The 12,870-nt window shown below is 38.2% G+C and overlaps 1 protein-coding gene across 6 annotated transcripts in view; it reads right to left on the bottom strand.

Moving 5' to 3' along the window:
- The window catches only part of LOC139962014 (uncharacterized), a 117,202-nt gene extending 110,389 nt beyond the window's left edge, over positions 1-6,813 (bottom strand). The window contains exon 1 of one of the 6 annotated variants that reach the window (XR_011791125.1): positions 103-822. Coding sequence is in view for 3 of the 6 variants with exons in the window: in XM_071961817.1 (XP_071817918.1) it covers positions 103-183 (81 nt within the window). In the remaining 3 variants the exon portion in view is untranslated. Of the gene's footprint in view, positions 1-102; positions 839-6,592 lie in introns of those variants that run through there. The other 5 variants (XR_011791124.1, XM_071961816.1, XM_071961817.1 and 2 more) reach the window with 5 other exon arrangements.
- Positions 6,814-12,870: the final 6,057 nt, after the last annotated feature.

The following is a 12,870-nucleotide window of genomic DNA, read 5'->3' as shown; positions in this document are numbered from 1 at the left end:
CCCCCCCCCCCCCATCAACTTGGTTTGAAAATAAATCTGCCAAACAAACATGTAAGGTACAGTATATAACTAACATACTTAATTGATTTAGGTTCACATTACCCTTGAAGCCTTTGTCTTAGTCCATTTACTGAAGGACAGTATTCTTTCAGTAATAAGTTTACCCAGTCCATCTTCTTCCATCTTGTTTTATTTTTGAAGAAAGAAATTGCTTTCCTTTAAAGGAACTGCACAACATTCAATTGTGACTTGAAAACCAGTCTAATATGTTAATCCATTGGATATTTACTTTAAGCACTAAAGCAGCCAGTCCCAGAACCTGCTTTCAAATGGCGAGAAAATTTCCATCGAAGATTACTCCTAACATTTCACTTGGTAGAAAAAGATGATAGAATCACTGGCTCACTAAGTCTCAAAGATATAATCAATCAGAAGAAAAGCACTTTGTATCACAAATATTAATCCCATGATTGAAGCTTTCCTTAAAATTTCTCCTCTAGATCTGAACTCGATTTTGCAGGTCTCTTATCTCCCAACAAAAGTGGACTTAGAAATTTCATCAGGCAACTTTTGTTTTTGAAAGTTCCCATAGATCTAACATCATCCAGGACACAATCACATGTAATAACTTGTTACTCCTCACGCATATGATGTTTATACAGTAGTAACAGTTTCCTAATCAAGCAGAGCATGTACCGTCCAAAGTAAGCACACTAGGCTGGTCACCATAAATGAATACATTTCTTGGCACTTGTCCTTTTGAAACAACTTCCTGTAATTCTAAATTCTGTAATTTCATGAGAACCTCAACAAGTTCTATCCTTCTGAAGCAAATTTCTGAAAACAGACTAAAAAAACCTTACAAAAAACAATATTTTATTATCCAAAGTAATTAACTGTCTGAAATCTGAGACCCATAACCAACGTTATGATACTCCTGATGTTACACAGTATAGTATTTATATAAGTATCCAGTGGTCAGTTGAAACAGATGAGTTTGGCTAACCCAAGAAGGAGGCTATCGCCCTGCTTCCTAAAATGGGAATTGTTCATTTTCCAGAGATAAGACACTGCTTCTAATCTATGGTAATTAATATGAAGTACAGTCTTGCGGCGATGAGTTTCAGAATTTAAACAGAGAGTATTAAAAGTGATAAATGAGAAGGCTAGACGATGTATATAGTGGACTTGCACTTCCTTGAACAGAAACTTGATTAAAACTATAAAAACATATACATGTCTTCCCTGGAGACCATATTTTAAATTTATGAAGGTGAACAGTGAAGATATTTTGCTATTTATAAGCAGGATGACCAAAAATGGATATGCTGATAATTGAGAAGCATTACAAATAGGTTTTGCTTCTGACATTAAAGTAAGTTATTATCCATCACTTTCGTAATTGAATTGAAATAATATCCACATGGAAAACTGACTTTAACTGAGAGCTGAATAAATCCATCAAACATATGCTACAGTTCCTTTCATTTCATATTTCGTAATATGATGCCAGTAAACATTTCTCAGCTATTAGGTGTTTGTGTGAATATGAAATAGTTAAATCCTCAAAATATCCAAAAATCAAAAAAAGGTTTCCATTTGGAGTCAAATTTAAAGCAATCAGAACCTTTCCTCACTTGTGGAATTGCTACTGTGGCACAGAAAGAAGAAAAATACATTGATCACGAAAACAAGCTCTTTTCATTACATGAGCACAAACACTTATTGAGTTATTCCTCCTTGCTATCCCAAAGGAGAAACGAGGCTTTTATCCGTAAAAAAAAAAGTATTTCCACATAGTTGAGATGTTACACATAACTAATACCATGCCCTAGAAGTACAAATGCTTTTAGTAGTTGTCTTGAAATGCTACAACAGTTGTACTCAATTCCAAAGTCATAGACTTCCATATTTCAGTAGACAGCTCCTCCTCCTCCTCATATTCCATTCAAAATATTTCTCCTACACTACCTCCAAATCATAACAACATCTTCATTCCCACAACACAGCTGTACGACTGAACCATAGGTATTCCGCACTGGGAACAAGAGGCCAGTTTCTTGCAAAATGACTGGATTTATCAGGTCTAGGAATGGTCTTCTTTTTCTTTTCACAACTGTTCATTAAAACTATTGAAAGAGATTATGCCATACCAGGATCCTCTAACCACCTAACAATAGTTTCTCTTGTGGATACTAAGCCTTTGGACTTGAATACAACAGTAAAAATCCCTCAACATGTAATGTAAATACTTCAGGGCTGAATCATACTATCAATAATGCTAAGATTTTAAGGGACAGTTAAATTTTTTAAGAGGAGTCCAAAGTTAGGAAAGAAGGTCTTTTTAAAATTAAGGCTTAGCAGAGGTATAGTAGTACCTGAGCCTAAGCTGAGTATTATGGTGAAGTTTTTAGGACTGCCCTGGTCAATATCACTTTACCCCTGCCTGTTACTACGGCGATGAAAAGGCCTGCTCCTAATGCCCTCAAAGGGTAACCACAGATTTAGAGCTCAGACAGGAGAGAAAATTATATGGCATTGTTGACAAAGGATTTCAGCATAAAAGATTTATCACAGACATACAGTGAAACCAAATCTGATGGACTGTAAACCCATGTTTACATCAGAGAGAATTTAAACCACATTATATAAAGTATGGCAAGGAATAAGAACAGAGTTTATTTCAGGTTGGTTGGTTTCCAATGCAGTTTTGATGACAGGTCGTGTATTTTTAGTGACTGTAGTAGGTACTAGTACAGTGATATTTTAACCCAGAATATATTTATATATTTATTAGTAAGCTTTACTGTGAGGGTGTACTTGTGTCTACATGCAACAACAATGATGAACATTTTTATGCGCCAGTATCTGTCTAAAGGATGTTTATGGCCCAATGAAACAACAGCGAGAAACGGCAAAGCAACTAACAAAGAATAAGATAACAAAAGTCGATTACAAGTCGTTGAGTTCTAGAAACAGATGAGTTTGCAGAGAAGATTTGAAGGACACAAGAGAAGAAGAAAGCTTGATAGTTTCAAGTAATTTATCCCAAAGATGTTGGGCAGCAGAAGCAAAAACAGCACTGGTTTCCCCAGAATCTGTCAGTAGGCTTTAAGGTGAGAACTCACATAGATTCTGAGAGTGCAATTAACGAGGTGTACTATAAGGCTGCAACAGCTCTGATAAACATATGACAAACCAGCATATGAATGTACATAGACAAATGTACATGTCTCTTCAAAATGATTTTGAGTGGAACTGGAAGCTAATGTAATCCTCTTGATACAGGAGTGATATGTTCTCTATAATTAGTAGGCTATGCAAGGGTGTATCCAGAGGGGGGGAGGGGCAATGCCCACCTCCCTTTACATCAAAGAAGGAAAAATGAGAGAAAAATATTTTTAAACATATAAACCAGATCTGAACCACCTTTCCAGTTTATTGGGTACAGTGAGGCATGTAATGACCTCAGTTCAACAGAAACTGAATCATCAATGGCATACTGAATGGGGCACTCAATTATGCCTTGGCAAAATTGCCTGAGCACATACCTCCAACTGATCTGACAAGCATTACAGACAGCCAGCTGATCTGAGGTGAAAAAGGGATCTTTAAAAATAAAACCACAAATTTGCTTCCAAACCTACATCAACTATGATGCTCCTAACTTAGCATCAATCAATCCAACTGCCTGAATACTGCAATTATATCTTGATATTTTGAACTTGTGATCTTGGTGTTGAAGGCCCATTAGGCAATGTCGATACATATGTTCAACTTGCAGAGTTGTTAATTTGTTGAACCTTTGGCAAAACTTTCCACATAATCGTAATCTATATGTTCATTTTTGAATTAGAACAACACTTGTCTCCAACAGCACAAGGTATGGCAATGAACTTTTGTACAGTATAAATTCAAGTAAAATCCTGCACTTCAGTTGGTCTGTCAATAATAGTAAACCTCTATCCACTTGTACCCCCTTGCTGCCTTACAAACAGATTCACCCTGACATTCAGAGTTCGTAGCGTTGGAAGAGATCACTGCTCACGTCTTCTCAACTCTTGGGGCACTTTAAACTAATTTTCTCTTTTTAAATTGTCTCATAATGCTGGCCCCTGGACCCTACTCGATGATACTCCCACTCCACACTCATTGGCACCTTCAGTGCACTTTGTTTGCCCCCCCCCCAGGACCCCTTAGAGCAATTGCTGGATCTGTCCTTGAGGCTATGCCACACAGAACAGAAGAGTTCAAGATACAGAGTACAAAAGTCTCGAAAAATAGAAAAACATCATAGAAAAAGCACAAGAGTAACATAAAGAACAAAAGTCCAGAAAAAAATATTGAATGTTCAAATTACAGCATGAACAGGTGCAATATAGCTTCTAAGTATAGGAGCAGAAAGGAAGGACTAACAAAGAGCATTGCTAGTATTAGTAAAGATCATATATGCAGCCAGCAAGAATACTACAAGTATGTACTCTAAAAGTAGCTTCTTCTTTTATGGAATACCCAGCATCACTGCATGGTTTCACAAGTGACAAGCTTGATGAGAGCTACTATACAGTGACATGGATGTCTACTAAACATTCTTGTCCCCTTCCATGTTCAGTTTAATAGACCGTGATACACGTTGATGTCTGATCACTCTGATGACATAACTAGTCCATTAACAAAACTCAACAACAGCAAAGAGGAACACTGACATCATTAACAAATTTTGACATCAAAACTAGAGTATGAAATGTTTCCTGAAAAGATCATTAGGGCGATATTGAAGCATGACTCCTGATGTGCGACCTGATTAATTCGCAGATCATGACATTGCAAGGGTCCTACCTGTACTGCATAAGATTTGTCCCAGGGGTTCTACTCGTAATGCATAAGGTTGACATGTACTATACATTTTTGAGTAGTCAAATGAGAAATTTAATTCAGAATACAAAAAAAAGAAATGTGTTACGTAAATACATCATCTGCCGTACATGTATGCAGTCATTGATTGATTCTATAGTTTAATTTCCCTTTCGGCAAACCAAACAGCAAAGAAACAAACATACTTAAGGACATCATTTATCCAGTATTGTATAGCTAAACGCTATGCAAAATGGATGAATCGCTATACAAGTCCAAAGATGCCAAGCAGGTTTTTTTAACATAGGAACCATAGTATTTCATAAGAGACAAAGTTCACATTCTTCAGAACTGCTATAATACATGTACACAAAATTTGAATACTAAGTTATTCCCATTACTTCTTTCCTCTTTCAACATTTGAAATCAAAATTGAAGTTCAGAACAATTCCGATTAATATCAGACAAATATTTAAATTGTTCGTAAGAGGTTTTTTGAACAAACCATACATCCCATAAAACTGCCAATGTTGATTTCAATCAGAACAACGGTGGCAGACTGAAAAATCGGGCAATTGGGTAGTGCCTGAAGGCCCAGAGCAATAGGGGACCCAATAACTCCTCTATAACCTCCCAATCAAATGTATGCAATATTTACCATGCTTTCTTACACGTTATGATTGCATACAAGTCGTTTGAATCTTGTGGGCCTTATCTAGATGTACTGTTGTGCTCAGAAGTGAATAAATATTTAATCTCAACACTTTGTCTTTGGAACAGGGTCAAGGACCCTCTGACTTTTTATTGCTAAATATGGTCTTTAAGGCTTGGGGAGGGGGGGGTGGTCACCGATTATATTTTGTCCAGTTCACCAGGTCACTATCAAGATTTCTGCCCATACATAATACTGTGGGCAGATTCATTACCTTTTTCATTTATTCTTGAAATGTAAATGACTGAGAATAGCTAAATTATCAGCAATTTTACTAACATGTCAGACAGCATTTCCACCAGGATTCCTTTGAGCCAACAGAACAATTGCATTTAGTCTCAGCATAAACAAGACAAGCTCTGACACGATCAGATGATTAAGGCTCTCACCCGAGTGGTGTGTAAAATAAGGTACTTAAAGATACAAAAATGTTGATATTAAAGACCAAACAAATTAGATCTTCGAAATTAACATTGAACATTCTAAATAAAATTAAAATAATCCATAGCAAAACTCTCGGGCTACATCAAGATCAAATTAAGAAAAAGTTCAAAACAGTGACACTTTTTTTCTATGGTCCTCCAATTAAACCTAACCTAGCTTAACTAAGGCCTATACTATTACTACAAAGATATGTAATGGGCCCAAATACGGAAAACTTAACCTAATGAGGCTGTGTATCACAGGACCTATTCTATTGGGTCCCTATGAAAGTCTGTGGTCTATTCTATAACTTGAGCTTTTCGTACGGGAAAACAAGAATTTATTACAAAGGTTGGTTCTCTTTCCATGGGAATGCTTAAGTTCAACAGATTATCACTTACTGCATCACACGGTTGTCATTGCTACATGCCCTTACCAGTTAAAGCTGTCTAGCTACGGTGAAGTTGTAAACAAGATCGTAAAACACATCGGTAAGATGCAACCTTCAAGATTTTGGGCTACTGTTTGTCTACCAAGTTTAGCCAAACTTTTTCTTAAAAATCAGTGTGTAGGCCTGTCGAAGATATACATTAAAGAACAAACCTTTGCCTTAGCGAAAGTCCTCTTCGTAAAAGCTAAATCCACAATGTTATATCCATTTATACAAACGGCAGCTAGAAATCCATTCCAAGAAGAAGATTGTTTGGATTCAAACTAGTGTGAGCCTGCAGGTTCGTTTATGATTATTATGTTAGCAGCCGTACGTAGCTACGTGCGATATACGCATAGCAAGATTGTATAGTAGTCAAGCATCTGAGTGTGTAACACGGCAGGTGCTGCTGGGCACTGATTTCTTTGAATGGATACCGAGTCTTTCACTAAGTAGTGACGTCATGGTCAAATGTAATCAAACTTTGTTGGGCTCCCTGAGGCAGTAAAGTTGCTATTGAGACGCCTCGCTTGGATGAACCCTTTTACAGTCCTTTATGCTTTTTTTCGCTCCATGTAAACTTAGTACAAGCAGAATTAAGCAATGTTAGTAATACGATGATAAAATTAAGATAATGTTCTGGGATGATATGTCTTCACGGAATGTTTTAGCCGCGGGTAGTCACTACACAGTATTGTATAGGTATTCGCTCCGTTTTACAATTTAAGTCGAAATTATTCTAGCTATTATTTTGTCGCAACTTGAGCGCATTTGAGCAGTTGAAGAAACAGGCTTTATAATGGCATCGGTACTTCAATCTCTAAAGCGAAGGATTAAATTTAATTTCAATTATTACAAGTCATCGCCATCGGACGGTTCTTATTGTGCATGGTCATAACAGTATGCTCCTGTTATATCTACATTCAAATCGAATATTGCTAGCTGGTTATCTCCTTAATTTAATGTATACTACGTCCAACGTTATTTCCCCGATATTAACACGTTCAGTACTCACTTCTATTTTCCTTCGTTGACCCGTCATCTTACCTCGTACTATGGACTATCCCTCCCCTTCTACGGTGCTATAATAGGGACGAAGGAAAGAAAAAAATGTCCCCAATCTCAAAATTTTGACTTTTTATCTCAAATTTTGAATTTTTACCTTCAAATTTCACTTTAAAGGTACAAAAAAAGTCAACATTTGTTATAAAAAGTCACAATTTTGAGATAAAAGTCAACATTTTGAGATATGAGGACACTTTATTTATTTCCTATATGTCCCTATTAAGCCGTCGTACCCTTCCCCCGTTTAAAAGTCACCTTTTCCCTGCATTCTTTGGACTACCTTTTTCTATCAGCGTGTCCGTCCCGAATACAACGAAGAATTTCATTCCGTGAATGTCCACTTTCCAAAATGAGGGCAGTCGTTCATAATACTTTACAAAAACTTGAAATTTTATAACAATTATCACATGTAAGCAGAAAGTTGAAACTCACAGCGATCCAATGTAACAGTTGGTTGCTCTGTGTTCAAAATGTTCAAACTACACCAAGTTTCGATACAATGGCTTTTCATCTGGGGTGTGGGGGTGGGGGGAGCTAGACAGGGGAGAGTTAAAGATTTGCACAGGAGACATTATTATTGTTTTCAAGTCTCAACATAATTTGGGTATTCAAAAGTGGTCTAGTGTTCTCCTATTCTTCAGTAGCCTACTTTAACTTCGTCATTGCCAAGCAGACACTTGCTATCGAAATACTACGATTAATTCATGGACCTTTCATATAGTCGACCATTTTATAAGACCATCCCATTACCCCATAACCTCCCCACTCTCCTTCCTCTGTCTAGCCCAAATCTCCACGCTCTTTGACCTATCATCAAGAAACATGCAGGAATCTGGCCTCATTGAATGAATGATAAAGAAGAGGAATGTGTCATTTAATTCAAAACTATTGATATTCCATGCACCATCCCTATCCCACAAGCAGGGGGTACATCCATGTATAACTCTGGTAGGGAGGGGGGTTCCCCGAAATGTAATAAGGGGCATCAGCCACCACCCCCCTCCCCAGCCGAATAAACAAACACCTTTATGTACAGTACATAAATATTTAAAATATATGTGTAGTACTATCTAAACAGTCGAAAATCTTTCAACATTGCTTCAAAAGTTTCAAAATATTGCACCATTTGGATCTAAGCACCGTCCTTCCATTTTACCAAAAGCTGGCGGTACCGACCCTCCACTTAGACCCCTCCCATCGTCGACTATGATCCTAGCCACCTCCTCCCTTCCTCCGTACAAAACTGGTGATTGCCCCCTTGCCCATAGGCATCATCCTTTATGCATACCCCCATCACCCCCATCCCCATTATAGTCGTAGTTCTCTAGCTCTGTGCCTTCCGTCATAATTTCTAAGTCAAAACTGTCTATGCGTGTTAAGAGCAAAGTTACCGTTTAAAACGTCGTAGCCTTCTATGCGTATAATGTGAGACAATTGAACATTAATCCAAGCATCTTCTTTTATGTGACAGATCTATATGCATGATGCAGAGGAAACCGTGTTTCAATATTTATTAATAATGTCTCTAACTCACCCCACCCATGGCACCCAACACACACCCCCCCCCCCCCTCCCGCCCACCCATGTGTAAAGGATTGATTGATCGCAGGAGTTTCCTCATGCTGGTTGTTATATCACGACAAACATTGGGCAGTTTTTCTAATAATATTAGCTGTGCTTGTGTGATGATTAACCAATTAAACCCTATTTTGAGAATTACTCGGTAAAGGTTTGGATAAAAGTCAGGCGCCCCCAGATCTAGGTTAATACCCTGGGACCATTTTGTCATCGTCCTCGCTCTTTATGAAGTTTTCATTTTGGATTAAATAAATCTGTATTTCTGTAAGATCTTTTATTTTAACTTTGCCTCCTTCTGACGAAGTAGTATTCGGGAACTCCTCCAGTCTGACCAATAGGTATATAATATCAAGCATTATTACGTAACAAACATAAAGTAGATCAATTTTATTAATCCGGTAAGGATTAAAGTAGAAGCGTATCAAACCATCATCTTTATCTTGTAATATGAGTACATGAGACCATTTCGATGATCAACTATATTACTTGGTGTTAATGATTCAGCGGAGTTTAATCAAACCTGCAGTACGTAATGTTTCCAAAAATAATGAGGGCGGTATTGAAGAACTTAGCATATATACGGCTCTGGCTTCACAGGCATAGACTCCGGATGTGTGACCTGATTAAATCACTTTGGCTTGGGCTTTGAGTACAACGTTTCTGTATGCTGTCGTGTTGGAAGAAAGTAACCGTGATATTAGTTACCGACATGGCAATCCGCGGTCCCCCTCACAATATTGTAAGGTCGGTATAAGAGTGACTCCATAGTTTTCCCTTTCGGGAAACCTAAAAGTGTATAGGAGGCTACCATAATTATGCCAATGTCGCGATGTCTGATGGCACAAGCACTGTGCCACCATAGGAAGTACACTCACTTTCTCTTTTTACTTCTTGTCATGTTATCACGGTGAGTGCGTAAAAAACTTGGCTCTGAAACTGATGCCATATTAATTTCTGTTACAAACGTCAACACTTTGGACACTGCATTTGCACTTTGGCAGGAAACCAGCATTATAAAAAATAAAAGAAACTTATCAATAATTCAAATATTATGCATTTGGTTAAAGATGTCATCTTAAGAATTTATTAGAAGGAACATCCGACACGAAATTGGCCGTAATCTTTAATACATGTTGAAAAGATAGTCCAGAGGAAAATTTATTTTTGAGCAGTGATCGCAAAACCAAATAAGAACATATACTAAGCATCCGGTTGGCATTTGAATGCAGTTTATGCATTGCGTTTGATATTGAAATTGACATAATGTGTAGCATGAGTTAACACAGGTGATGTGTTGTTAAGGGTTGTACACTAACAGCAAATTGTTTTGTCTTTTAATACCGTTTTGATTGGACTGGATAGGGCCCCAACTTTGCTTTACGGGATGTGAAGCTAACAATACCCCAGCTACTGTCGTGTATTTCATATGTTAATGCGTCCCAATGTTGAATAAGAAATAATTGATGTACAATTTAGAAATAAAATCAAACGGCAATTTAGTCGATGTGCATCTTCTATGAATCCCGATCTGTTTGCTTCAAGTTCAGCTTTGGTACAAAAACGTGTCGAAATCAAATGTTATTATCTCAAAACAATAGAGATAACTGAATGCTAAATTTTACCAGGGTGGTAAGAATATGTCACTCTTTCATCAGCTTAAAATAATTGTTCACCTAGATTATCGGTTAAATGAACATTTCAATCTGAGCAGAGCCGCCAAGGCCCTGGCTCCGAGGAGCTACATCGAGGTAGCGATGGCAACCTCTTGATCGGGAAGGACACTAGATTTATCCCAGGCACCAAATGTGTTGTGTCTTTGAAGGTCGCAGTTGGATCATTGATCTAGTAGCGATATACGCCCAGTACATCCCTGTTGTGGGCTTCTGGATTTTGTTTCAAATATGTGTTTGGACCTGGACCCGAATAAGAGAATACAAGGGCGTAGGAACCGGGGGGCTGGGGGCGCCAGCCCCCCCCCCCCCCCAGTGAAAAATATGGGGGCGTAAGTATCATTCCGCCCCCTGCTCCGCGAGTCAGAAAACCCCTGTTTCATTTCCAAATGAGAAAAAAATCTCATTTGGAGCACCAAATTGCATCTATAAGGCCAGGTGAAAATGCAATATTATTTACAAAATGGATTGGGTGTTGAAGTGTGCTATATTGCACCAAATTGCATCTGAGGCCACCTGGAAATGCAAAAAAATTCCAAAGGGGAGGGGGACACCCCCTCCCCTTGGACCCCTCCCCCAGGCCGGCCATCAGTCTTCAGCCCCCCCCCCCCATTCAAAAGTACCTTCCTACGCCACTGAGAGAATACAATACAAAAGTGTACAACTGTGCAGAGCCAGATATAAAAAAAACCTTATCCGGATTTGGATAAGGTTTTTCCTGGTCTCAGGGATGGCAAATGCTTTTTAATATTGATAAATGCAAGGTAATGCACATTGGTAGTAGTAACCAAAAGTATACCTACAATCTTAGTGGTGTGGAGTTACAGGATGTCTCTGTTGAAAGAGACCTAGGTATCTACATTGACTCATCTCTGCAACCTTCTAAACATTATCTTGAAGCTGCTAAAAGAGGTAATAGGGTTTTAGGTATGATCAAGAGGAACTTCAGTTTTCTGAAAGAGGACATCGTAGTTAGGCTTTATAAGCAGTTGGTTAGGCCTCATCTGGAGTATGCTGCGCAGGCTTGGAACACATATTTTGCTAAGAATAAGAAAGTACTTGAAAAGGTCCAGAGGAGGGCTACTAGGATGATTAGTTCCTTAAAAGAGTGTTCCTTATTATAGGCGGTTACAACTGTTGAAACTCACTACACTTGAGCTTAGGAGGTTACGTGGGGACTTGATTCAGGTTTTCAAGATTGTTGATGGTTTTGACAATTTATCCTTTACCGACTTTTTCATGTTTGCTAATAGTAGTTGTACTAGACGTCATTGTCTTAAACTCCAAAAGTCACAAAGTAGGATTAATGTTCGGCATGACTTTTTTTCTAATAGGGTTGTGAATGAGTGGAACGGTTTGCCTGAGAAAGTTGTACTTGCAAGTAGTGTCAATGGGTTTAAGAATGCTTTGGACAAGCACTTTAAGCATTGTAATGAGGTCTGAGTGTTTGTTTCTTCAGTTTTTCCCTCTCCTATAGGGTCCTTGATGGGGACTTGAGTGTCCCTCCCGATCATTTTTTTCTACTACACTAAACACTAAGATTCTGCGACCGTGTATGTTAACTGATGGCGCTGTTTCAGTATATCGTCATAGATTGCTTAATACATCTATATAATATAATTAACGTCAATGAGCCGGTCGTAGGTATATAATATCAAACCACGTTTTCTTCTTGACGAGAGGAGAAAGAGTAGGAGGAGGGGGGGGGGGCAGAATTAAATGAAGGGGATATCCCCTCCCCCGACAGACAGAATATTATTACACCAAAAATCCCAGTGCCCAGCATATAAATATATGCCACGTTGCAAAAGTTGCAAAATATAATATTATTTTCAATCTAGACATCCTCCAATTTACAAGAATTTCTTAAAGGGAGCGGAAACCCTTCCCTAGAACGACATAGCAGTTGAAAATTATTGAACATTAATCAAAATGGCAAAATATAGCACTATACTAATTCTAAGCACTCTCCAATTATTAAACTTTGCTCAAAAAAACCTTCCTCTTAGACCCCTCCGCAGTGACGGCAACAATGTCCTCAATGCAAAATTGTTCCAAAGTTGCAAATATTATTAGCACCATTTTGCATCTTAGCACTCTCCATTTGAAATACTTCCTCAGAGAAGGGGGCCCTCTAT

Source organism: Apostichopus japonicus, chromosome 20 (genome assembly GCF_037975245.1).
Source record: "Apostichopus japonicus isolate 1M-3 chromosome 20, ASM3797524v1, whole genome shotgun sequence".
Taxonomy (NCBI): domain Eukaryota; kingdom Metazoa; phylum Echinodermata; class Holothuroidea; order Aspidochirotida; family Stichopodidae; genus Apostichopus; species Apostichopus japonicus.
This window is presented reverse-complemented; position numbering and strand designations above follow the sequence as displayed.